This window comes from Scyliorhinus canicula, chromosome 18 (assembly GCF_902713615.1).
Source record: "Scyliorhinus canicula chromosome 18, sScyCan1.1, whole genome shotgun sequence".
NCBI classification, from domain to species: domain Eukaryota; kingdom Metazoa; phylum Chordata; class Chondrichthyes; order Carcharhiniformes; family Scyliorhinidae; genus Scyliorhinus; species Scyliorhinus canicula.
In genome coordinates, this window is record NC_052163.1 from 116806880 (window position 1) to 116834845 (window position 27966).

The window sequence follows — 27966 nt, forward strand, 5'->3', positions numbered from 1 at the left end:
AGGGAAGCCTTGCTTAAACAAAGCAAAATACTCGTTGGACCATACCTGGAATACTGTGAGCAATTTTGGTCCCCTTATCTGAGATAAGATATACTGGCATTGAAGGCATTCCAGAGACTGGGGCTGTTTAGCACACTGGGCTAAATTGCTGGCTTTGAAAGCAGACCAAGCAGGCCAGCACCACGGTTCGATTCCCGTACCAGCCTCCCCGAACAGGCGCCTAAATGTGGCGACTAGGGGCTTTCACAGTAACTTCATTTTAAGCCTACTCGTGACAATAAGCGATTTTCATTTCATTTCATTTCAGAAGGTTCATTCAGTTGTTCCTGGGTATGGAGGGATTTTCTTCTGTGGAGAGGTTGAGTCGATTGGGCCTGTACTCATTGAGGTTTAGAAGGATAAGAGGTGACCTTATTGATTCATATAGGATTCTCAGAGGGTTTTTTTGACAGGGTAGATGCTGAGAGGTTGTTTCCCCTTGTGGGGGAGTCGAGGACCAGAGGGCATAATGTCAGAGTAAGGGGTCACCCATTTAAGACAGAAGTAAGAGAGAATTACTTCCTCCAGAGTGTAGTGAATCTGTGGAATTCTTTACGACAGAGAACTGGGTCGATAAGTATGTTCAAGGCTGAGATGGACAGATTTTTAATCAGTAAGGGAATCAAGGGTTATGGGTATAAGTGGAAAAGTGGATTTGAGGATTATCATAGCAGAGCAGTAGGCCATTCGGCCCATCGAGTCTGCTCCACTATTCAATGATATCATGGCTGATCTGACTCTTCCTCCTCAATCTTCTCGCACTGTAGGCCATTTGCTGTACCTGCATGTTTGCTTTCAGTGACTTGTGTACAAGGACACCCAGGTCCTTCTGTACATCAACATTTCCCAACCTGTCAGCATTTAAATAATACTCTGCCATTCTCTTTCTCCATCGAAAGTGGGCGCTTTACATTTATCCACTTTATACTGCATCTGCCATGTATTTGTCCGCTCTTTTAACTTGTCTAAATCACCTTGAGCTCTCTTTACATCCTCCTCGCCACTCACACTCCCACCTAGTTTTGAGTCACCTGCATATTTGGAAATACTACATTTGAAAAATGAAAAATGAAAATCGCTTATTGTCACGAGTAGGCTTCAATGAAGTTACTGCGAAAAGCCCCTAGTCGCCATATTCGGCACCTGTTCAGGAAGGCTGGTACGGGAATCGAACCGTGCTGCTGGCCTGCCTTGGTCTGCTTTAAAAGCCAGCGATTTAGCCCAGTGAGCTATACCAGCCCCTTATCCAAATAATCAATATTTGTTGTGAATAGTTGAGGCCCAAGTATTGATTTTTGCGGGACCCGAAAAGTCACTGCCTAAAAGATCCAGGTTGGATTCAGCAGACGAAGGTCCGCTTTTGGGTGCATTTAGCGGGGTGATTCTCAGCGGCTGCAGTGCCAAGAGGTAACCCGCTATTCAACGGCACTTTGCTCTTTTTTTGGGCCTCGGGGGTTTCTCACGGCCAAAGCCACATTTAGTGCGATTTCCTCGCTGCAAGTTACTCGGTTACAAGCTAACCTCACCTGCAGGAACGGCTGTTCCCAGGTCGGGTGGCATTTTGAACGGCAGCCCCGATCTTCCCCTCCCCCGACTATCAGCCCCCCCCCCCAACTACTCTCTGGACCCCCACTTCACCCCCCCCAACCATTTTGAGCCCCATGGGAACCCATCCCTCCACTCCCCACCCCCCCCCCCCCGGCTCCAATTGGTAAGGCCTCTCCGGGCCTGACCCCTGGGTGCTAACCTGCCAGCCTGGCAGCCTGTCAGTGCCCCTGGAACCCTGGTAGTGCCACCTGAGAAACGAGCAGTGAGATGCCAGAGGGAATATCAGGCTCATTTAATTATGCAGATCTGGATCTCGCGCAGTAAGGACAAGATCCAGATTGTGTCAGGCAGAGCAAGTCAGGTGACTCGTGATCGACCCGGCGTCTGGCGACGATCCCGTTTTGGGGCTCGTCGAGCACAACGAGATCCCGGAATCGGGCCCCTAGTCATTCCTACTCTCTGTTTACAGTCTACTAACCAATTCTCAATTCATGTTATATTACCCCCAACCCCATGCGCTTGGATTTTGCACATTAACCTCTTTTGTGGGACTTTGTCAAGAGCTTTCTGAAAACCCAAGTACATCACATCCACTGGTTCACCCTTATCTATTCTACTATTTAAATCCCCCAAAAACTCCCGTAGGTTTGCCAAACATGATTTCCCTTTCATAAATCCGTGATGACTTTGATCAGGATTTGGAATGCACTGATAGGGTGGTGGATACAGATTCGACAGTAGCCTTCAAAATGGAATCGGTTAAATACTTTAATCAGCAAACAATTTCTGGGTTATGGGGAGAGAGCAGGGGAGTGGGACTAACTGGTTGGTGTAATGATCCACCATAGACTTGATGGGCCGAATGGTGGTCTCCAGCTGTACTATTCTATGATCCAATGGAACTAAATTGCTCCACATTACAAGGAAGCCACTCATACAAGGAGGTTGGTTTAGATCCATTTGATCTCCTCCTCCGGAACATGAAACCCAACTTCCTTCCCATTCAAGCATCCAACTACTTGTTGAAGTAGTCCAGGGCTCAGCCTCCCTCCCTCAATAACCTATCCCTATCATGGGCCACTGCTCTGAGTGGAGAAATACTTCCAGGAACCTGTCCTGTATTTTTCTTTGACCTGTGCTCTCACTCACCCTCTCTTCCTGGACAATTGGAAAGTACGAATGTGGGCTCTATGCCCTGCCTCTTTTATATTACCCTCTGAAATCTCCCTCGCCGAAGAACCACCAGATTGTCCAGATTATCCTTCACCGACCCAACTGCTTTCAGGCCCCACCCAATGCTGAAGATACTTTGGACATAAAGCTTTCACCTTTACAGGAGGACAAGCACATTGTCCATGGAAACGTCTGTGCGAAGAATGTCCTGTTGACACGCGAAGGAGACGCAGTGACCGGGATTCCTCCGTTTATCAAGCTAAGCGACCCCGGTGTCAGTATCACAATCCTGCCAATTGAAGGTAAGAGGAAATTGGCCTGAAATTCACATCAGTGCACAGGTTGCTTTTTTGTTGGCGGAGAAGGAATTGTCCGTCAAGTTGGGGAATGCTGGGGGAAAGAATAATATTGACAAACGTTCACCCCGTCAACATGACCAGTGTGTGTTGATGCCATTTTGGAAGTACATAGAACATACAGTGCAGAAGGAGGCCATTCGGCCCATCGAGTCTGCATCGACCCACTTAAGCCCTCACATCCACCCTTTCCCGGTAACCCAATAACCCCTCCTAATCTTTTTGGTCACTAAGGGCAACTTAGTCTGGCCAATCCTCCTAACGTGCATGTCTTTGGACTGTGGGGGGAAACCGGAGCACCCGGAGGAAACCCACGCAGACATGGGGAGAACGTGCAGACTCCGCACAGATAGTGACCCAGCGGGGAATCGAACCTGGGACCCTGACGCTGTGAAACCACAGTGCTGTCCACTTGTGCTACCGTGCTGCCCAAGTAGATTCATGCCTTTCTGTGGGCATTGTTGCTGGCAAGATTGGCACTTATTACCCATCCATTATGGCCCTCGTAAAAGAGATGATGGATTTCTTCTCGAACCAGTGCAGCCCATGTGGTGAATGTGCTCCCATTGTGTTGCTGGGTCCAGGACTCCGGGATCTTGAGCCAACAAAGGAATAGCCCATTTCTGTCCGCGTTGGGACGGTGCTCAATTCAGAGGGGAAGGTGCGAGTGTTTCCCAGGCACCCGGTGCCTTTGCCTTCGTAGCAGGCGGAGGTTGCAGTTCTATAAACACCTTCTTGCAACTAAATGTGAGGTTGATGCCTGACTGCGCTCTTTCTACAGTACGGATCGACAGGATTCCCTGGGCGGCTCCCGAGTGCATTGACGACCCCAATCACCTGGCTGTGGAATCAGACAAGTGGAGTTTTGGGACAACACTCTGGGAGATATTCAGTGGGGGAGACCTCCCTCTCTACACCATGGAGCCGACACGGGTAAGGAGCCATCCACTTCCAGCTGCCCAACATTTGAATAGACTTTGTTCTGGGGCTACCCAGCAGCACATTCGGCAACTCTGAGCGAATTCAACAACAGAAATTGGTCCGTGGCCTTTGAGGATGGGAGAATCCAACACCCAAGCCAGTCATGTCATTCAGAATATCTAACTGTAGGCATTCGAGGGAATTGCAAGATTTTATACATCATAGGGAAATATCTATTGCAGGAGAAGATAGACCCCATTATGTTGTAGGGAATAGCGACCCCTGTGAATGAGGTAGGGAACAGCAAATACTGGATTCTCCGGTTCCCCAGCCACGGTGTTTCCCGGCGGCGGCACGCAGTTCGCTGGCAGCGGGATTCCATGGGCGAAATTCTCCGCCCCCCACGACGGGTGGGAGAATAGCGGGAGGGCCTTCCCGACATTTTTGCCGCCCTCCCGCTATTCTCCCCCCCCCCGCCGAAGTCCCGACCCGAATCGCTGCCGCCGTTTTTTTACGGCCGGCAGCGATTCACAGCTGTTAGATGGGCCGAAGTCCCAGCCCTTTCCGCCGTTTTCACGAACGGCAAACACACCTGGTCTTGCCGTTCGTAAAAACGGCGTCACCAACTCGCTTTTTATAACCATGGCACCGATTGGCACGGCAGTACCACGGCCGTGCCAAGGGTGCCATGGGCCCGCGATCGGTAGGCACCGATCGCGGGCAGCGGGCCCGATGCCCGCGCACTACTTGTCCTTCCGCCGCCCCGCAGTATCCATTTGCGGGGCGGCTGAGGGGCAACCCGGCCCGCGCATGCGCGGGTTTCGCGCAAAAACGCGATGACGTCACCCGCGCATGCGCGGGTTGGAGTCTTCCAAACTGCGCATGCGCGGCTGACGTCATATGACGCGTCAGCCGGCGCTAACTCCGGTAAGCGGGCTTAACGATTTTCGTTAAGCCCGTCTTGCCGGAGCCTACGGCGTCGGGCTGCTAGCCCCGACCGGGGACCAGAATCGGTCCCCCGTCGGGAAGGGGCGCGCTGCCGTAAAACCCGCCCGGGTTTTACGGCAGCTTTACGATTTCTCCCGTTTTGGGAGAATCTCGCCCCATATTCCGGCCGCTTGTCAACGGCATTTCCCATTGAAGCCAGCCCAGGCCACAGGGAAACCCACGGGCGGGTGTGTACTGCCAGCGAGGACAGAGAATCTCAACAGCCAGAGAATTCCAGCCGCCATGTACAGTATATAGAATAACAGACTCCGTGTATATTACAGGGAATAGCATTAGCCCTGTGTTATATTACAGAGGGATAGTAGCCCTGTGTATATTACAGAGAATAGCATTAGCCCTGTGTTATATTACAGAGGGATAGTAGCCCTGTGTATATTACAGGGAATAGCATTAGCCCTGTGTTATATTACAGAGGGACAGTAGCCCCTGTGTATATTATAAAGAAGAACAAAATATTCTGTGTAAATGCCGCTATTCCTTCAGCGTTTCTCCCGTCTTTCTGCCTTTCCTCTTTTCTTGATTTCACCCTCTTTAACAAATTGGGCGGGGTCCTCCAGTCTCGCCCATGTGGGGACCCGTTGTGAGTGAGAATCAAAACTCCATTCACTGGGAAATCCGAGCCCCAAACAAGGACGGAAGATTTTGTCTCCCTCCTTCTCTTGGTTCATGCTGGTGGGTCCAATCCACACCTTCCAGACTCACACAGGTGCCCAGCATTCCCAAGTGAGTGGAGCCACTGAACATTGTGTCATAATATGCACTCATGCACATCATGAGGTTAAGACAGGCAGTGACAGACACCCAGGTTAGCCAATCAACACACAGCACAGAACACAACCAATCACCAGACAGAACACTAGAGGGGGGCCTCCTACTATAAAACACACGAGGCAGCAACACTCTGCCTCTTTCCATTGGTGACAACTGTAGTGACAGTCAGGGTGTATATATCAGTCAGCACCTTCTACACGTGGATCAGAGCTAGTCTGGTCTAGTTAGTTATAGTTAGCACACTTAGAGTAGTACAGTGTCAACCCACAGCAAGCTGTGTGCATTGTTACAGAAGTTCAATAAATCGTATTGAACCAATGTCTAAGTTTGGTGTCTGCTTTACAGTCTAACTGCATCCAGTTGCAGTCTGTGTTACCCCAGGGTGAATAACACAACACGTTGGACGTTGCCTATAAATGTAGGAGGTATCACAGGGATAATGTCCCCACATGTCGCCTGCGTACATCGTGCGTTCCAACAGGGGTCCCTTAAAATAAACTCGGAGCAGGACCCCCACTGATTTTCCTCCATTTCTGATTGAATCTCAGGCTGCCACGGTCAGCAGTGAATGAACCTCTATTCCCGACTGGCTCACAGAAAGGTTTACATTTATATAGCGCCGCCCGCAGCCTCAAAGTGCTTCACAGCAAATGAAGTTTAGTCACTGTTGTAATGGGCAAAACAAATTTGCACACAGCAAGTCCCCACAAACAGCAATGTGACAATGGTTGGATAATCGATTTTGTGATCAATATTAGCCAGGGTATCACGGGGATTTCCTCTGTCACTGAAACTATATCATGGGGGTCCCTGACATCAATGGAGAGATAGGACCTCAGTTTAAGGTGCCATCTGAAAGACAGCACTTCTGACAGTGCCGCACTCCCTCAGTACCACACTGCAAATGTCAGCCTTATAATTTAGTGCTCATGTCTCTCGCGGAGTGCTTAAACCCACCATGTTCTGACTCTGGGTGGGCAGGCAACCCACAGAGCCACAGCAATTCACTGGGCACCTGGGATTGATGCAGGGACCTCTCTTGTCTGTCTGGTTCAGTTACGGAGCGAAAAGTAGATTTCCCACTTGGAAAGTTTTTCCGTTCAAAGCCCAGGTAGTTATCTAATGAAGCAGATCAGCTGTAGAAACTGCCGGAAAATGTAGCCATGCTGGGCGAGATTTGTAATGTTTTATTCTGTCGTCTTTTTGTCCCATGTGCCGTACAGAAGCTACAGTTTTATGAAGACGGTCTCCAGCTTCCTGCTCCCAGGTGGACGGAACTCGCCAACCTCATCAATCAGTGCATGAGCTACCAGCCCTATCTGCGGCCATCCTTCAGGGCCATTATCAGAGAACTCAACAGACTGAACACATCAGGTAACTCATTTTAGAAATCAGTGCTACATCCTCCCCACACTCCTTCTACACTGTCCCCATTAGACAATCTCAAGACAGATTCAGCACATGGATAGATACAGAGTAAAGCTCCCTCTACACTGTCCCCATCAAACACTCCCAGGACAGGTACAGCACGGGGTTAGATACAGAGTAAAGCTCCCTCTACACTGTCCCCATCAAACACTCCCAGGACAGGTACAGCACGGGGTTAGATACAGAGTAAAGCTCCCTCTACACTGTCCCCATCAAACACTCCCAGGACAGGTACAGCACGGGGTTAGATACAGAGTAAAGCTCCCTCTACACTGTCCCCATCAAACACTCCCAGGACAGGTACAGCACGGGGTTAGATACAGAGTAAAGCTCCCTCTACACTGTCCCCATCAAACACTCCCAGGACAGGGACAGCATGGGGATAGATACAGAGTAAAGCTCCCTCTACACTGTCCCCATTAGACAATCTCAGGACAGGTACAGCACAGGGTCAGATACAGAGTAAAGCTCCCTCTACACTGTCCCCATCAAACACTCCCAGGACAGGTACAGCGCAGGGTTAGATACAGAGTAAAGTTCCCTCTACACTGTCCCCATTGAACACTCCCAGGACAGGTACACTGTCTCTACACTGTCTCCATCAATGCTCCTCAACCCCAATCTCAGGAGAAGGCACTCTGTGGCCTCAATAGATTGCCATTTTTGAACATTTGGTGCCAAAACAGAGACAGTTTGACAGTTCACTAGAACATTGACTGAGAAAACTAATTTCACAAGATCCTTAAAACAGACAAAGGACTGTCTGTGTGGAGTTTGCACATTCTTCCCGTGTCTGCGTGGGTTTCGCCCCCACAACCCAAGGATGTGCAGGGTAGGCGGATTGGCCACGCTATATTGCCCCTTAATTGGGAAAAATGAATTGGGTACTCTAAATTTTTTTAAAAACAGACAAAGGAGATTATAGTTCCTTCGTTTAGGCTTGAAAAGAACAAGACTCTTGAGGTGAAAGGCCAGAATTTAACCCTACATTAATCCCCGGTGTTGTTAATGACCTCTCTGTATTTTGCAGACTATGAACGGCTCTGTGACCTGTCCCCCAGCGACCTCCCCAGTACCGACGGTTTCTGGCGGTTTGTTGACATGAGGAAACAAGATGATCCCAGTTTCTTTGAAGAGAGGCATCTTAAATTCATCTCAATGTTGGGCAAGGTAATTTGTGCTGAATTCATAGAGAAATAAAATCGAGGATGGAGGAGGAGAGTGTTGGATGTGAGTTTGAGGGCCACCTCTCAAATCCTGGCCTGCGCTGGATTCACTGATCTCAGCTCCCTTCAGTTCCTCAGGATGTCTCAAAGAGCTTTCCAGCCAATGAAGCAGCTTGTGAATGTGGCTACTGTTGTAATTTGGCAGCCATTTTGTGTCTGGTCCAAGATCCCCCAAACATTCAATGAGATAAATGACCAGATCATTCACTGTAGTCATACTGGTTCGGAGATTTAGGGGAGGTGGTGTGATGATAATGTCAAATTTAGAATATAAATCTAGGGCGTGATCTAACGGAAATGTTTCTAAGTGTGATTTGTGGTGGGTTTTGCTGGGAGACTCCCCCTGACTCTGTCAACGAGTTCCCCACTGTTATCTAACTACACGTAGTCACTTTTTTGGGCCCTGTGGAATTTTTCACCAGACCAGCCCACACTTTTTGAATTATTTTCATCACTAGAGGGCTAAACTCATTGACCAGACCAGCTCCACAAAGATCCGGCCGCCATTTTGAAAGAGTGCCCCCATCTCTAAGTGAGCTTGTGAGACCCTCACGCACCCCGACCCTTGGGCAGTGTCACACCCCACACACGTGGGTATTACCCCACATCCCTTCAAATGATGTCACCCCACTTTGGGGTCGCTAAGCAACCCCCCCACCCCTCTTTTTAGGCCGTCCCACTTCCCTTTCATGCCTCCCCACTTCAAGGACCCCCACCCTTCACCCCATTCCAACCTTCCAGAGGCCTTTCATACCTGCTTTCCAATCCCTCATCTTCATCCCCTCCCGCCCTCACCCTCCTTTCATGGGCATGGCCCCCCTCAGGCCTTGACCCTTGGCAGTTCCATCCTGGCACCCACACCCTGGTACTGCCACCCTGACACCCTCAGTGCTCCTGCCGGCCTTGCAGTGCCATCCAGGCATCTTGGTAGTGCCCAGGTGGCAGTGCCAAGGTACCCGTGTTCCAAGGGGAAGGCCAGTGGGGCACCCTGTCCGATCCCTGACTACCCAAGGGCCTCCGAGGGCCGGGAGATCCCACCCCGGGTGCCGTTCTGCCTGGTGCATGTTTGTGTGGACCACTATCGAATGGCACCCAGCTTGGCACTCCCTGGGGAGGTCGGTAGATGCCGGGAGCCCGATAGATCCTGGGTCATCACCCCTAAGCGGGTTTTAAACCTCCTTAGGCGTGCAAGGACTATTGTGGGCGGGACACTGATCGAGTCACCTCGCGAGATCTGGGTAGATCCCGAAAGTCGTGCTGGATGTCGGGAAGCCCATGGGAGGCCTCTCCTGGCATCTACTGGCCACGTTACACTCCTGTTCAGGCATGATGTGGCCGCTAGATCACGCCACTAGTCTCTGCAATGGTGACCATGGCCAGGAATGTCCAGCCCCGCTGTGTCAGGTCCTCTGTGTCCACAAGACCATAAAATATAGGAGCAGAATTAGGCCGCTCGGCTAATCAAATCTGCTCCACCATTCAATCATGGCCGATATGTTTCTCATCCCCATTCTCCTGCCTCCTCCCTGATCCCCTTATTAATCAAGAACCTATCTCTGTCTTAAAGCCTCCACAACCTTCTGTGCCGAATATTTCCACAGATTCACCACCTGAAGAAATTCCTCCACATCTCGGTCCCTTTAGTCTGAGGCTTAGGTTCCAGCCTCTCCTACTGGTGGAAACAACTTCTCCACGCCCACTCTATCTAGGCCTCTCCGTATTGTATAAGTTTCAATGGGTCGGATGCAGCGAGACATTCAAATCTCCGTTGACCTCGGTGGGATCAGAAGATTCTGCCAGTGGGAGGGGCCATAAAATCCTGGTCTACAAGAACCATCATAGATTGTTGGAAAAACCCATCTGGTTCACTCGTGTCCTTCAGGAAAGGAAATCCGCCATCCTTACCTGGTCTGGCCTACATGTGGCTCCTGGCCTGCTGCAATGTGGTTGACTCCTAACCACACTCTGAAAATGCCTAGCAACCCACTCAGGCAATTCGGCATGGACAGCAAATGCTGGCCTTGCCAGTTCTTTCCACATTCTGTAAAATAAAAGACTGAAACGGTGCTGGAACACCCAATTCCAATAGTGTCATGGGATCTTTTACATTCACCTGAGGCGGCAGACAAGGCCTCGGTGAACATCGACACCAAAAACCATCACCTCCCATGCAATTTTTAAAGTTTTCCTTCTGATTTTTCTCCTGGAGGTTGTTCCCAACCGTGTCCTGGAGCTTGAACTTTCATTCCTGGAGATTCCAGGGCAATCCTGGAGGGCTGGCAACCCCCAATCCCCAAGGCCAGTTTGCTCAGTGACTCTTGTTGCCTCATTGACAGGGAAACTTTGGCAGCGTGGAGCTATGCCGTTACGATCCACTCGGTGACAACACGGGAGACCTGGTTGCCGTGAAAAAGCTCCAGCACAGCACGACAGAGCACCTTCGGGACTTTGAGCGAGAGATTGCAGTGGTCAAGAATCTCCACAGCGAATACATTGTAAAGTACAAGGGTGTCTGCTACAGTGTCGGTGAGCCAGAATGCTTTCCCCGTTCTCTGTTTTCTTTCTGTGTTAAGGATAATTTGGCAACCGAAGACTTGGGGCGGGATTCTCCCATCCCGCGGCAGAGTGTCCACGCCGTCGTAAACACCGTCGTGTTTTACGATGTTGTGAGCGGTCCGCTGCCAGGAGTAATTCTGGCCCCTACAGGATGCCAGGATAGCGCTGGAGCGGTTCGCGCCTCTCCAGCTGCTGATCCCAGCGGGAACTGCGCGCCGCAGGATCCGCGCATGCACAGCGGCCCCGGTGCCAATGCGCCGGCCCCAACGCAACATGGCGCAGTACTATAGGGGCCGGCGTATAGGAAAAGAAGCCAGGAGACAGAGGCTGGCCCACCGATTGGTGGGCCACGATCGCGGGCCAGGCCGCATCGGAGGCCCCCATCCCCCCCCCCCCCCCCCCCCCACAGGTCGCACGCAGAGCTCCCGCCGGCTGCGAGCAGGTGTGGACGGCACCGGCGGGACTCAGCATTTTATCTGTGGCCGCTCGGCCCATCCGGGCCGGAGAATCGGCGGGCCAGCCGTATAGAGTGGTCCCCGACCGGCGCCGCACCAACCACGCCGGCACCAATGGCGCCATTTCTTCACTCTGCGGAGAATCGCGTGCCGGCGTCGGTGCGGCATGGCCCGGTCGCGGGGATTCTCCAGCCCGGCCCAGGGCTGGGAGAATCCCACCTTTACTGTCAGCAATTCTTGTCATTGAGGAGACCGGGCAGAAAGACGAGGGGCGGGATCTACCGGCAGCGTTGCGCCCGCAGAGCAGCGCAGCATGGTCAATGCAACCGGTAGATGCCGGGAGATCCCACTTCCGGGATCCAACCAACTCGCCACGCCTCGTGGGATCTCACGAAGTCGCGATGTGAATCCCGTCCATTGTGGGACTCTTCCCATTTGGATAGAATGTGCTTGAGATCTCATAGTGCACAGTTGGAAAAGTAAGAAACAATATGCTTATGGTCACAAAATGAAGGCTCATTCTGTCCTGTCCAGTCCTATTCTGTCAGGTGTAGGACATTTTTAACAGCAGATATAACAACGGGCAGCACGGTAGCATGGTGGTTAGCATAAATGCTTCACAGCTCCAGGGTCCCAGGTTCGATTCCCGGCTGGGTCACTGTCTGTGCGGAGTCTGCACGTCCTCCCCGTGTGTGCGTGGGTTTCCTCCGGGTGCTCCGGTTTCCTCCCACAGTCCAAAGATGTGCGGGTTAGGTGGATTGGCCATGCTAAATTGCCCGTAGTGTCCTAATAAAGTAAGGTTAAGGGGGGGGTTATTGGGTTACAGGTATAGGGTGGATACGTGGGTTTGAGTAGGGTGATCATTGCTCGGCACAACATCGAGGGCCGAAGGGCCTGTACTGTTCTATGTTCTATATTCTCTTAGTTCCAGTGATTGCTTTCCCTTGTACGTGGTCCTCATGTCTTTATGGCCAGGGCTGCACCATTTTCAGCCCAATTATTTTAACTCTGGGTCTTCTGGACACCGAACCTCCTGTCGGTGGAAACAGTTTCCCTCCCATATATTGTCAAAAAGCCTCATGATTCTGAATGTTTCCATTAAACCCTACTTAACCTTCTCCGTTCTAAGGAGAACAACCCTAAATTCTCTGGCCGCCCCAGATATCTGTAGGGGTACACGGCTATGTTACTGGACTCGTAATCCAGTAGCCCGGAATTAGGATCCTAAAATACAAGTTAAAATCCCACTATCACAGCAAGCAAATTTAAATTCAGTTAAGTAAGCAAACGTAGAGCCATAAAACTACTGGATTGTTGCAAGAAACCTATCTGCTTCACTGAGGTCCTTCCTGGGTCGAAGGAAATCTGTCTTCCTTACCTGGTCTGGACTGGGTGGCCGGGACTTTCCAGCCATTCACGCCGGTGGGTATTTCCGGTGTTGCCGATGGTCCCTCCCCCTGACAACGAGGGAATGGGAAGCCCTGTTGACAATGACTGGACCAATGGTGGGCCATCTCCACGAAACATGAGGCGGCTGTGCAGAAAATCGCTCCCTGTGTGATTCTAGACCCATTAGTCCAGCTGTTTCTGAAATGGCCCAGGAAGACCCTGGGTTCTATTCAAGGAGGTAGCACACCACCACCACCACCTTTTCAAGGCCAATTAGGGACGGGCTACAAATGCTGGCCAAGCAGGTAACACCTACATCCTGAGATTGAGTAAAGGAAACGGCTACCCCATGGATTTTCCCTCACAGGTCCTTGGACCAGAACCTTTTCCACAGCGCTGAAACACGTGTTCAAAGAAATGCAGCAGGGCACAAATCCACTTTAACCACAGGCTGCCTCCTTGTCACCTTGTGGCCCGTCTTCGGCACAAAACATCTGAAGCTTGTCGGAGGAAACAAAGGCTAACGGGAACCCGGAGTCCCACAGCTTTGGGCTTTAGAATAGGTCATGATTCAACAAGTCTTGACTTCAAAATAGGGAGGGTGCAGGCTGTAGGGAGGTAAAGGGTGCTGGAAGGTTTTAACCTTTGGGAATACTAATGGTAAAAATAGAACAAAATGTGATAAAGCAGAGAGGGATTGGAGAACGGGGGCGAGGGAACGATTCCGCAAGCGAGAAATAATTTCCTTTGCCATTAAGGATTGAAATCTGTGTTTTTATTTCCTGCGTGCGGGCTAAATGTTTGCATAAAAATCTGTTTGAAAGATTAAAAAGCTCATCTGTGTGAGTGCTCAGCCTCATTGAAAAATGTATTCCGATTTTACCGAAAGCTCCGCTATTCACATTTCTCCACAATATGTCCCATTCTGTCTGTGACTCATCGGTGTTACACACCCATGCAACACTTCTTGTGTCAGAAATAGCTGTTGTTTTATTTCCACAGGGCACAGGAACCTGAGGCTGATAATGGAATATCTGCCGTATGGGAGCCTGCGAGATTACCTGCAAAAGAACAAACACAGACTAGATCACAAAAAACTCTTGCTGTACGCCTCCCAAATATGTAAGGTGAGTAGGGCCGAGGAGGGAGAGTTGGACGAGCTTGGCTATGTATGATGTTAGGTGGTTTGGGGGTGATAGGGTGTCAGTACTGTGGATCAAAGAGTCCAACACAAGGCCCACAGGAAAGCCCGACCCACAAGCTCCTTGTTATCAGCTTTACTAGTGTGAGGATCCCAGTTGATGTTATGACTGTTATGATGGGACGATCCCAGAATGGAACCCTGGCTCGAAAGACCCAAACTTTTCATTATGTTTAATAAAACATGGAGGAACAGAATCACAGGACACTAATCAGCATTAACAACAAGAAAATAGCATTTATTAAACATTTAAAAATTGGATTGTGATGCAATACACCTTTACCTCCCCCCCCCCCGCCCTCTTATTTTTATAACCTTTTTGTCACAAGTAGGCTTACATTAACGGAGCAATTAAGTTATTTTGAAAAGCCCCTAGTTACCACATTCAGGCACCTGTTCGGGTACGCTGAGGGAGAATTCAGAATGTCCAATTCACCCAACAGCCCATCTTTCAGGACTCGTGGGAGGAAACTGGAGCACCCGGAGGAAACCCACGCAGACACGGGGAGAACGTGCAGACTCCGCACAGACAGTGACCCAAGCCAGGAATCGAACCTGGGACCTTAACGCTGTGAAGCAACAGTGATGCCCACTGTGCTACCGTGCTACCCTTATCTTAATAATCACACACAGATTTGATGATTAACACGGATTACAAAGAACAAAAGAAATAGGAGCAGGAGTAGGCCATCTGGCCCCTCGAGCCTGCTCCGCCATTCAATGAGGTCATGGCTGATCTTTTGTGGAGTCAGCTCCACTTTCCCGCCCGAACACCATAACCCTTAATCCCTTTATTCTTCAAAAAACTATCTATCTCTATCTTAAAAACATTTAATGAAGGAGCCGCAACTACTTCACTGGGCAAGGAATTTCATAGATTCTCAACCCTTTGGGTGAAGAAGTTCCTCCTAAATTCAGTCCTAAATCTACTTCCCCTTATTTTGAGGCTATGCCCCCAGATCTGCTTTCACCCGCCAGTGGAAACAACCTGCCTGCATCTATCCTATCTATTCCCTTCACAGCAAAGCAGCATGTTTTAATATTTTATCATTTAAATAATAATCCTTTTGCTGTTATTCCGACCAAAATGGATAACCTCACATTTGTCAACATTGAATTCCATCTTCCAGACCCTAACCCATTCACTTAACCTATCCAAATCCCTCTGCAGATTTTCGGTATCCTCTGCACTTTTTGCTTTCCCACTCATCTTAGTGTCATCTGCAAACTTGGACACATTGCCCTTGGTCCCCAACTCCAAATCATCTATGTAAATTGTGAACAATTGTGGGCCCAACACTGATCCCTGAGGGACACCACTAGCTACTGATTGCCAACCAGAGAAACACCCATTAATCCCCATTCTTTACTTTCTATGAATTAACCAATCCTCTATCCATGCTCCTACTTTACCCTTAATGCCATGCATCTTTATCTTTTGCAGTAACGTTTTGTGTGGCACCTTGTCAAATGCTTTCTGGAAATTCAGATATACCACATCCATTGGCTCTCCATTATCTACCACTGGTAATGTCCTCAAAAAATTCCACTAAATTAGTTAGGCACAACCTGCCCTTTATGAATCCATGCTGTGTCTGCCCAATGGGCCCATTTCCATCCAGATGCCTCGCTATATCTTCCTTGATGATAGATTCCAGCAAAAGTACACCTTGATCTACAATGATCTCATTAACACAAAGTCCCTTTTAAGCACACAAGATGACTGTGGGTAAATACACTCCCCACTATGAACCCCAAGTAAATGTTTGTCGATGTCTCCTCAGAATTCCCCCGGATGTTTGTCACATGAGAGTTTCCAAACTCTACTACCAAAACACACGTTAAAATCTCTCATAATAATACTTTCCCTTAACGGTTTGAATTCCAAAATCCAGACCAGGTTTTCCAAATGACATTTTAAAACAAAGCTTCCACTCCACTTTTTATAGATTATCCAGTCCAGGATTTTACAATAACCTGTGCAGGACTTCTTTCTCTTGACTGCCATGTAAACTGCTCACAATTGCTTTAACTCTCAATTCCCATACTGTATTAAAATGACATCAGGTGTTTGATTTATTTTTGACGGCTGCTGTCCCAATTTAAATCTAGTTACTGCAATTGTCTCTTTCGCTCAGAACACTTTGTTTACTCTTACTTGTATTCTTCTGAATAAAATCTTGGTCTTTGTTCACTTTGTTCAATCGTCTTAAGCACTCTTTCTGTACCAACTCCCCGGTTACCTAGACTTTCAGAAGCTTCCCTCTTTGCAGCTCACATCCTGTCCAGTCTTTTTTCTGGCACAGTTGAAAGATGTCCACTCCTCAAAGTCCTGTCTCCAACTGCCAACAAATTCAGCTAAAACTAAAACTTAAAAGCTTTTTAAAATCCTTACAAGGGCCTCCAGTTGCTAAGCAACTCCTGCTAGCCCTATTTATTCTTTGCGCCGTAACCCAGTGGAATCATAGAACGTACAGTGCAAGAGGAGGCCATTCGGCCCATCAAGTTTACACCGACCCTTGGAAAGAGCACCTCACTTAAGCCGTACTTAAGCCCACACCTCCACCGTATCCCAATAACCCAGTGACTCCACCTAACCTTTTTGAACACTAAGGGCAATTAGCATGGCCAATCCACGTAACCTGCACATCTTTGGACTGTGGGAGGAAACCGGAGCACCCGGAGGAAACCCACGCAAACAGGGGGAGAACCTGCAGACTCCGCACAGACAGTGACCCAAACCGGAAATTGAACCTGGGATCCTGGAGCTGTGAAGCAACAGTGCTAACCACTGTGCGACCGTGCCGCATATATGCTTGTTTGTCTCCACTCACCTCCGAAAGCTAGTGATTACAAAGAAACCTATTGGACTTTAACCTGATGTTGTAAGACTTCTTACTGTGCCCACCCCTGTCCAACGCCGTTATCTCCACATCTTGTTTTCACAGCAATAGGTTTATATCAGTTCCTTTCACTTTTCCATGCTTGAGAACACAATCACGTGTAGAATTCAACACACGTTCAGCTGTTTGTGGGACTGCTAAAGACTCCCCTTTTAGCTTTCGGTAGCAACTTTAGGTTTCACCCTCTGAGCCAGAAGGTTACGGGTTTGAGTGTTAAGACCAGTGCATGAATTCCAAGCTGATACTCCCAGTGCATTAGTGAGAGAATGCTGTGAGGTCAAAGTGCTGGATTTCAGCTGAGAGGCTGTGAACTCCCTCAGGTCGACATAAAAGATTCACTGTCACTTTTCAAAGTAGAGCAACAGAGTTCTCACCTGCATCCCGGCCGATATTTATCCCCAAACCAACATTGAGCAAAACAATTTACCTGGTCACCTAGCTCACTCCTGCTTGTGGGATTCTTCTATGCACAAATTAACTCCTGCCTTACAACAGTGACCACACTTCAGAAGCATGCGGTTCATTGGCCGGAAGGCGTTTTCCGGTGTCATAGAATCATAGAATTTACAGTGCAGAAGGAGGCCATTTGGCTCATCGACTCTGCACCGGCTCTTGGAAAGAGCACCCTACTTCAGTCCACATCTCCATCCTATCCCCAGAACCCAGCAACCCTATTTAACCTAAGGGCAATTTAGCACGGCCAATCCACCTAATCTGCACATCTTTGGACTGTGGGAGGAAACCGGAGCGCCCGGAGGAAACCCACGCGCACACGGGGAGAACGTGCAGACTCCACACAGACAGTGACCCAAGCGGGAATCGAACCAGGGACCCTGGCACGATGAATCCATGGTGCTAACCACTACGTTACCGTGCTGCCCCTAATATAAATAGCAGTGAATGGTTTTGATCCATCGACCTCTGAGTTACGGGCCCAGCACGCTTCCGCTGTCCTGAGAAAGTGCTATATAATTGCACATTCTGCCCATCAGGCTTACAGCCCAAGGCCATCTTTGTCCCCTCATGACAAGAGGTGCAGCAATGTTCTGCTTCCAGGGCGAGGTTCGATGTTTTACAGAGGACTTCAGGCCGAGGAGTTGTCAATCCTGGATGGAAACCTCCCTGAAGGTTGCCTGACCTGCTGCCTCCAATCGCCCTGCCCCTACACTCCTGCCATTGGCTACTCAATACATCCACACCTATAGCACATACAACATATAGCGCAGAAGGAGGCCATTCGGCCCATCGAGTCTGCACCGACCCACTTAAGCCCTCACTTCAACCCTATCCCCGTAACCCAATAACCCCTTGTAAACTTTTTTGGTCGGTAATGGTAATTTATCATGGCCAATCCACCTAACCTGCACGTCTTTGGACTGTGGGAGGAAACCGGAGCAGCCGGAGGAAACCCACGCAGATAGGGGGAGAACGTGCAGACTCCGCACAGACGGTGACCCAGCGGGGAATCGAACCTGGGACCCTGGCGCTGTGAAGCCCCAGTGCTAATCACTGTGCTACCGTGCTGCCCACTATGGTGCCCTGCCTTCCAGTGACCAGTCAGTAAATGTACAGCCTCCACAGAAATCATCCACCTGGCTGGGTGATTTCGGCTTTCAGTCAAAACACCCTTTTCCCCCGTATCCGATATGCATAATTAATAAAAACATAGAAACATAGAAAATAGGAGCAGGAAGAGGCCGTTCGGCCTCTCGATGATGATCCATGATCATTCGGCTGATGATCCAACTCAATAGCCTGACCCCGCCTTCCTCCCATAGCCTTTGACCCCTTTGCCCAAGTGCTATATCTAACTGCTTCTTGAAAACATGGGTTTGGCCTCGAACAATGGTAAACAAATCCACAGGCTCACCACTCTCTGGGTGAAGAAATCTCTTCTCATCTCTCTCCTAAATAGTCCACCCCACATCCTACCGCCATCGAGAACATCCTTCTTGTAACTACTTTGTCTCGTCCTGGGAGAATTTTATGCATTTCTATGAGTACCTGTCCCTCATTCCTCTGAACTTCAGCGAAAGGGGCGGCACGGTAACACCGTGGTTAGCATTGTTGCTTCACAGCGCCAGGGTCCCAGGTTCGATTCCCGGCTTGGGTCACACTCTGTGTGGGGTCTGCATGTTCTCACCGTGTCCGCGTGGGTTTCCTCCGGGTGCTCCGGTTTCCTCCCACAAGTCCCGAAAGACGTGCTGTTAGATGAATTGGACATTCTGAAATCTCCCTCTGTGTACCCGAACAGGCGCCGGAATGTGGCGACTAGGGGATTTTCACAGTAACTTCATTGCAGTGCTAATGTAAACCGACTTGTGACACTAATAAAGATTGTTGTTATACAATCCTAGCAGACTCAACCTCTCCGCCCGCATCAGCCCTGCCACACGAGGACTCAATCCAAATAATATTATAATCAGAGGAGTCCAGAGAAGGATTTAAATACAAAGATTTATTAGGTAAATAATTGAAAAGTAACATAATCAGTCCCAGTTAGGATCCTCTGAAGATGTCGGTTCCATCCTGGCCGATGTTATTGGTCCATTTTAACAAGCCTGCCGTTAGGCCTTCACCCCACAGCGGGCCAGCTTCTATTCCACCAACCTCACGGGGAGCTCAATCAGGACGTCCCCATGGGTCTCATGCGGGTTATTACAATCACCAAAATATTTTTGAAAACTATTCTCAAAGTACAATTTTTTAACGATCATTTTGCTCGGTTTACTTGCTTCAATGTCACCACTGCCTCTAGACAGTTTTTGCCTTAAGAATGGACACAACTGTATTAGAAGCACTTCAGAGAAGGTTCACTTGAGTGATCCCCGGGGTGAAGGGGTTAACCTTGTGAGGAAAGATTGAACAGGTTGGCCCTTTTGGAGTTTAGAGGATGGGGAGGTGATTTTATTGGAATGTGTTAAATCCTGAGGGTGGATGTTGAAAGCACATTTTCCCTTGCGGGGGTGTCTTGACTAGGGGTTAAAAATTAACTCTCTCCCATTTAAGATTTATGGTAAACCACTGTTAGTGTATTTTATGTATTGCGGGAAACTGTTACTATACATGTATTGTGGTAAACCACTGCCTGATGGCTCCGCCTGTGGCTCCTCCCCTCAGGCTTAGTATAAAAGTGGATGACCTCCGGCCTTGCCCCAGTTCAGGATCAGTGGCCAAGAGGCTTTCTGTTTAGCTTATTGAAGCTACCGTTTCGTTCACTACCCTTCTTGTGTTAATTGATGGCGCATCAAGACTAGAAGCAGGAGATGTTCTTCCCTCAGGGGGTCTTTCATCTGTGGAATTCTCTTCCCCAGGGAGCAGTGGAGGCTGAGCCACTGAATACACTCAAGGCTTGAGTTAGATATATTTCTGTAAGAGAGTCAAGGGTTATGGGCTGGGTGGGGTGGCGGGGTGGGTGGGGTGGCGGGGTGGGTGGGGTTACGGGCTGGGTGGGGTGGCGGGGTGGTAGACAGGAAAGTGGTGTTCAGGTTCCAATCAGATCAGCCATGTCAGGGCAGGCTCGATGGTTAGGGTTAGGGTTATTCCTAATTCTTGTGTTAGTCTTTAAACCCCCTACTCCAGGGCAATCCCGAAGGGTTGCCTACGTATCTCAGGTCCTCAGGGATGGGTTAGCATTTATACTTTCCCTAATGAAGCACAATAGTTGAAACGGTCCAATCTGCAAGTCACATGTGAGAACTCTTCCTGTTCTTGAAAGGGGATGGACTATCTTGGCTCCAAACGCTACGTACACAGGGACCTGGCAACGCGGAACATTCTGGTAGAAAGTGACACCTGTGTAAAAATAGGTGACTTTGGACTGACCAAGATTCTACCCGGAGACAAGGATTATTACAAAGTGCTGGAACCTGGAGAGAGTCCGATCTTCTGGTAAGAGTTCTTCACAAACAATGAGGAGTCCCCCTAGTGGCTCGGTCAGTTACTGCATAAGGCTAATATCTGCAGAAACCTTTGTTACAAAAGAAAGAATTGCATTTATATAGTGATGTTTATGGCCACAGGGCACCCCAAGGTGTTTACAGGCAAATAAGTATTTTTGAAGTTCATTCACTTCCAATTTGTAAACTCCCAGAAAGAGCCAGGTGATAGTGAGCAGATAATCTGCTTTTGTGATGATGGTTGATAAATACCTGTTCTCCCAGGACGCCGTGGCGGACTCTTTTGCTCTTTGTCAAAATTGTGCCGTGCGAGTCTTCCTGCAAAGACATGAGAGGGAAGGCGGGGCCTGGGTGTAATGCCTCACCTAAAGACAGCACCTCTGACAGTGCAGCACTCGCTCAGTACTGCCCTGAGAGAGTGGCAACCAAGGCTTTTGTGTCCAGGGCCTGGCGAGGAGCTTTAATTCACAGCTCTCGGAATCAGAGACAAGGGTGAGGCACTGAAACATAGATGGATAGAAAGATAGAAATGGCAGCAGTGTGACACCTCAGTGAATACCCTCCAATTGCCTGGATGAGTACAGCTGCAGGACGAAGCTTGATTGGTACCCAATTAGCTAGCCTAAACAGCCACTTCGCTCCCTCAATTAACATGCTTGCAGTTTACAATGCACTGCGATTGGGAATGGTAGCATCGTTTAGCATAGTAACATAGCATGTTTTTTCCCCAGGGTAGAGGGGTCAATTACTAGGGGGCATAGGTTTAAGGTGCGAGAACAGAGAACATTACAGCACAGTACAGGCCCTTCGGCCCTCGATGTTGCGCCGACCTGTAAAACCCCTCTAAAGCCTATCTACACTATTCCCTTATCGTCCATATGCCTATCCAATGACCATTTCAATGCGTTTAGTGTTGGCGAGTCCACTACTGTTGCAGGCAGGGCATTCCACGCCCTTACTACGAGGGGCAAGGTTTAGAGGCGATGTATGAGGCACGTTTTGCACACCGAAGGTAGTGGGTGCCTGGAACTCGCTGCCGGAGGAGGTGGTGGAAGCAGGGACGATAGTGACGTTTAAGGGGCATCTTGACAAGTACACGAATAGAATGGGAATAGAGGGATACGGACCCCGGAAATGTAGAAGATTTTAGTTTCGACGGGCAGCATGGTTGGCGCAGGCTTGGAGGGCCGAAGGGCCTGTTCCTGCGCTGTACTTTTCTTAGTTCTTTGTTGCTAGGCTAGTCATTCAAAATACTGCTCTGGAGTTACAAGCTCAAATCCTGCCATAAATTAAATGAATTCATTAAATAAATCTTGATTTTAAAAAACTGGCACGAGTAATGGTGACCATAAAATTGTTATAAAAAGCCATCTGGTTCCCCAATGTCCTTTAGGGAAGGAAAGCCACCATTCTTACCCTGCCTAACCTGGATTTGGGTCCAGTCCTGATGAAATAGCCTAACAAGCCACTCAGTATTCAGGAATTGAGGAAGCTCACTTCTCAAGGGTAATAGGGGTGGGCAATATTGAGACGTCAGCTGCCTTAATGCCTGAATACTGAGTGGCTTGTTAGGCCATTTCAGCACTGCTCACGTTCACAAATGGATTTTTTAAAAAACACCGGTGAGTGGGAGTTACCCTGATAACTTGATCATGCTGTTCGGAAAGTCTGGACCATCATTTTTGAACTAAAATCCCTTCGGGTTTTAGGTACGCTCTTGAATCTCTGACCGACAGCAAGTTTTCCAGGGAGTCGGACGTGTGGAGTTTTGGCGTGGTACTTTACGAGTTGTTCACGTACAGTGATCGAAGCAGGAGTCCGCCTATGGTAAGTGCTAATATTGAGGTGGCGGCAAATCCGCAAACGGTGCTGAGCCTGTGGTTCCAAACCCCTGCAGAGGTAAATGTGGCAAATCCGCTGTGGTGAATGTAATGTATATGATATGATAATTCACACTGTCTTTGTAAGCGCAGTAGCGCTATCCAACCACCAGGGGGTGTAGCGCTGGGAGTACTCAGTAACTTGTACTGGACTCCACCCTTGGCTCCACCCATGACTCCTCCCCCTAGTGTTGCTGTATAAGTACCCTTGTCCAGAGTCAGCCTGAGTTCACTAAGAGTTCATCAACAGGTAACAGGCTGGCTCTGAAGTAAGTCGATTAAAGCCTAGATTCATATCGGAAACACGTGTCTGGTGAATTGATGGTTCCATCATCCGTCTCGGACAAAGACTTCAAAACGCAGAAAGCCTGACACGCCTCTGTCTTCCCATCCAAATGACAGGCTACGGAGGGTTTTTTTTTACTTCCATCTTATTGCACTATCACACAAGGTCAGAATTTGCACGGTAGATTGCTCGGTGGAAGGGCAGACTGAGGGCCGTGGGAATGTCCATGTTTTGCGATGCTGGTAGGGGAATGTGGGAATCCACCATGCGGTTTATGTGTAGTCTCGTATACACATCAAAACTCAATAGAAATTCAAGTTACACTTCTCGGATGTGAAATAAAAATCTTTTATTGTGTCTATTGATTATAATTGAGAGACTGAAATCTTCTTGTGGTTCTAAATCAAATGTTCTGAATAAAGCCCTTGCCAGCAAAAGACTTTAAGAGAAATATATGGCTTAATGGTTTACAAACAGATTTAACTTTCAAAATGCAGTAACGGTTTCTTGCTCAAAGCAGAACAGCTTGCGCAGACTTTAAGAGTTAGATTGGAAATATGACATACGAAATAAGGATAGCGAATAGTTAGGTAAAAGGTATAGAATGATCCTGGATGGAAAATGACTGGCCGGACCTCTATGTTTAAAGAGAATGTTATCGGTCTGGCTCCATCTGTCCCTACCCCTGCAAAGTGCTGATTGGCTTGGATGGGTCTCAAATGCATTTGGTTGGATGGTTAGTTGTCATGGGTTAGCACGGTAGCATTGTGGATAGCACAATCGCTTCACAGCTTCAGGGTCCCAGGCTCGATTCCGGCTTGGGTCACTGTCTGTGCGGAGTCTGCACATCCTCCCCGTGTGTGCGTGGGTTTCCTCCGGGTGCTCCGGTTTCCTCCCACAGTCCAAAGATGTGCAAGTTAGGTGGATTGTCCAAAATTGCCCTTATTGTTGGGTGGGGCTACTGGGTTATGGGGATAGGGTGGAGGTGTTAACCTTGGGTGGGGTGCTCTTTCCAGGAGCCGGTGCAGACTCGATGGGCCGAATGGCCTCCTTCTGCACTGTAAATTCTATGATCAATGTGTAACATATATGCGGATATCGTGCATCTTTGGGTGCTTTCTATGTGTTGGAATGTGATTTATACTTTTAATCAATTCTAGCTTTTACTGGTTGTTCTGCTGATCTGCATTCTGAACAATGGTGGATTCATATAATCATGGTGCTTATTTTGACCTTGATCAGATTGTGGTTAGCTGCGTAACTTTTGCAATTCTGTTCATTGGAACAATGGACAGTTTATAATGTCAATTTAACTTTTCAGTAAAATGTTGCATCAGCTTTAGCTAACCTTTAGATGTTTCAAATTCTGTGCTTTGCCACTGCAAATCCTGCAAGCTGTGTTTTTTTTTGTAATCTAAGTTGTGCTTGAAGTTATATGATGAAATCCATTTTAAAATGGACTTTAAACTGGGCTTTTAGTATTTCCATTAAAATGGCTAAATTAATGACCCTTTTACCTATGAGAAATAGCCGGTTCCCTTCAGGGACTGATGTCAAGTAACAGGTGCTACCTCAAGTTCTGATTTCCAAGAAGTGTACGTATTGGAGTTTGAGGTAAAGTACAGATAAACAATGCCAAATATGTCACGGAAAAACAAGACTGATTGGATTTGGATCATGCAAGTTGAAATATAATTAGAAAATTTGACACTCTTTTTAAAAAAAATAGTCACCTCATTGGGCTACCATCTTGTCCTTCATTTAGTATCAGAATGTCCAGTGAATCAACAGTAACCAATTAATCTCCTCAATGTTGTTCATCGTAAATCAAAACGCAAGCATATTCTTCAGGTGGGCAAGGCTAGGAGGCAGGGGATGATTGAACCAGGCTGCACATTAGTCCGAATTTATTCACTTCCCAGTTTAAAACATTAATTTCTATCCATGTTTTTTCTGTAATACACTGATTTTGCAATTGTCGTTCACTGCTACATGAAAAGTTTCCAGTCATTTGGGAATCAGAGACCCAGCGGTGGTTGGAACACAAAGGTTTCACTGCAGTGGAGGTGAAGGAGTTGGCAGTCACAGAAGTGTGGTGCCACAGCGCCGCCACTGATGGGAGGGTGTAATTACAGTGTGACCTCTTTACACAGGCAAATTCCCTTCGATGTTTTGACACGGGAATTTAAAGTGAATAATGTCAACATCAAAGCATGATCAAAACATGACAGCAAGGAAAAATGGGGTGGCAGTCAGAAAAAGGGTCCAGGCAAAAGGGGCTGGGATTTGAGGGGTGGGAGTGGAAGCGGGAAGGTGCTAAAAACAGCCCTGCTGGCCAGAATGCTAGTTATCTCCTGCCTCTAGGCCATTTTCGCAGAGTGGGGGGAGTGGGGGGAGGGGAGGGGGGTGGGGGGGAGGTAGCAGGGCCCCCTACCCACATCCAGTGGGGAGTGGATCAAACTAATCAAGGGCCAGTACTAAAAAAACAAAAGGGACGGCACCGTGGTTAGCACTGCTGCCTCACATCGCCAGGGATCCGGGTTTGAATCCCGGCCCTGGGTCACTGTCCGTGTGGAGTTTGCACATTCTCCCCGTGTTTGCTTGGGTTTCCTCCCACAGACCAAAGATGTGAAGGGTAGGTGGATTGGCCGCGCTAAATTGCCCCTTGGTGTCCAAAGGGTTAGGTGGGGCTTACAGGGATAGGGTGGGGGCCTCACCCTAGGTAGGGTGCTCTTTCAGAGGGTTGGTGCAGACCCAATGGGCCGAATGGCCTCCTACTGCACTGTTGGGAATCCATGATTCTATGACCAATTGAAGGAGGTTGACTGTAATTTTCCAGTCAGCCTTTAGGTTCTCAGAGGCAGCAGGGACCAATTTATCTGCCCCGGATGTAGCCTCCTGGTGGCAGGATGGAGCAAATGTTCCAGGCAGCTTCGAGCCCCTCCCTTTCTGCTTGAGTGCAGCAGCAGTCAAAGGCCACCTGGTAAAGGATACAGCAATTTTTAATTCAACTTTGAGAATCCTGAGGTGACGCAGCGGTTATAATAATAGCATTGCTACATCACGGCGCCGAGGTCCCAGGTTCGATCCCTGCTCTGGGTCACTGTCCGGGTGGAGTTTGCACATTCCCCCCCTGCCTATGTGGGTCTCACCCCCACAACCCAAAAAGATGTGCAGGATAGGTGGATTGGCCATGCTAAATTGCCCCTTAATTGGAAAAAAAATAATTGGGTATTTTACTTTTTTTTTTAAAAGCAAGGGGGAAAATCGTCAAGTTTAATGTTTGAGAATCTTTAAATTGTGCAGGGGAAAACTGATTTTGAGGGGCCGGGAGGAAATAAGCCGGATTAGGAGGCGGTGTGAGGTGACTCAATTTTTGCCCTTTGGGATCGCGCGGAGGAGGAAGAATGGAGGAGATGGTGTCTTTCAGACTCAAAGAGAAAAGTTTGGAAATACAGCAATCAAAATTATGTTCCTGTCCTCTTTTTCCTCTGAAAAGGAGTTTCTGCGGATGATCGGTTCAGATGTACAAGGCCAGATTGTCCTGCAAATGCTGGAAGTGCTGAAAACCAAACGGCTGCGAGCACCTCAGGACTGCCCGAGAGAGGTAAGGAAGCTGCGCAGACCAGGGGTTGTCCAAGACCTTTGTCTTTGTGGGTGATATGATGGAACCTTGGGTCTACATTCAGGCCAGAAAACCACTTAGACATTGACCGACCCAAGAATATCCACCCAACCATTTTAATGGGAATGGCCCAGACTGATATTAAAGCTTAATGTCGACTTCCCATTCGGTTAGACATATCTCGCCACCATGTCCTGGGGTTGTGGTTTAGGATTTATCCGCCAGGAAAAGATTTTCCCAGATTTAAACAAAAGGATTGGATGACCGTCAAGATTTCCCCTCTCCAGCCCAGAGATGTCAAGACCAATTATACGAACTGGTTGCACTCAACCAACACAGCAAAGAGCAGGGATTGAAGTTGGTGATCCCATTAGTCAATTATTCATTGTTTTAGTTGCCTGAGCCAGTCCAACAACCAGATTGCCTTTGATCCAATGTCTTTGCTCTACTCTCTCGATCCCCTTACAGATCTGGGGCTGGATTCTTCAAAAATAGGGCTATGTCCCCACGCCAGTGTAAAAACGCTGCTGTCTCACTCTTGACTTTCCTCAGGAAAATCTACAGCTATTCTCCTACCTTGCAGGGGGCTGGCAGGGCCGTGGGGTGCTTCTTGCAATGTCAGCTGCGATTACGGGCCCCCGCACTTCCGGTCGCGAGTCCGCTCTTGCGCACAGCGACGGCATGCCGCGGCCGCGCCGTGCATGGACTCGGACCGTGGTGGACTCGGACCGAGGGCCAACATCGATAATGTAGGCCCCCCCAGAGATGGCGCGCGGCCCGCGGATCCGAACCGCCTGATCGCTGCCCCGGCCGTCCATGAGGCCCCCCCACCGGGTGCTCGATCCCCCCCCCCCCCCCCAAACCACCACCCCCCCCCCCCCCCCCCCAATCAGGGCGGCCGCGGACTGAGTCTGCAACCGTCACCCGAGGTTCCCGACGGCCAATACGTGGTTGGAACCACGCCTTCGGGAACTCGGCCAGTTTTGCCCGGAGAATCGCGGGGGGAGGCCTCTGTCAATGGCCCCCCCCCAGCCGCGCCGCCCGAGCGATTCTCCAGCTGCGGGAGAGGCGCCGGCTAAGATTTCCGCATAAAGATCGATTCTCCGCCCCTGCACCAAACACGATTGTGGCGCGGGGCTGCGGAGAATCCCGCCCCTGGTGTGGAAAACAATTGGCTTGTCATCACCTTCTCAAGAGCAATTGGGGGTGTGCAATAAATTCTGGCCTGGCCAATGATGCACACATCCCCTTGAATCAATTTAAAAATAGACTCGGCAGAGAACACTGGAGATGATGTTGGGA

At 49.0% G+C, this 27966-nt stretch overlaps 1 protein-coding gene across 2 annotated transcripts in view; it reads left to right on the top strand.

The window, feature by feature from the left end:
* LOC119953503 (tyrosine-protein kinase JAK2-like) overlaps nucleotides 1-27966 on the top strand; it is a 108207-nt gene that overhangs the window by 78711 nt on the left and 1530 nt on the right. For both annotated transcript variants that reach the window (XM_038777847.1, XM_038777848.1), the window contains 9 exons: nucleotides 2924-3062; nucleotides 3898-4049; nucleotides 7040-7190; nucleotides 8275-8414; nucleotides 10807-10996; nucleotides 13873-13997; nucleotides 20693-20865; nucleotides 22583-22700; nucleotides 26539-26646. In XM_038777847.1, coding sequence (XP_038633775.1) covers nucleotides 2924-3062; nucleotides 3898-4049; nucleotides 7040-7190; nucleotides 8275-8414; nucleotides 10807-10996; nucleotides 13873-13997; nucleotides 20693-20865; nucleotides 22583-22700; nucleotides 26539-26646 — 1296 coding nt within the window. The remainder of the gene's footprint in view (nucleotides 1-2923; nucleotides 3063-3897; nucleotides 4050-7039; nucleotides 7191-8274; nucleotides 8415-10806; nucleotides 10997-13872; nucleotides 13998-20692; nucleotides 20866-22582; nucleotides 22701-26538; nucleotides 26647-27966) is intronic.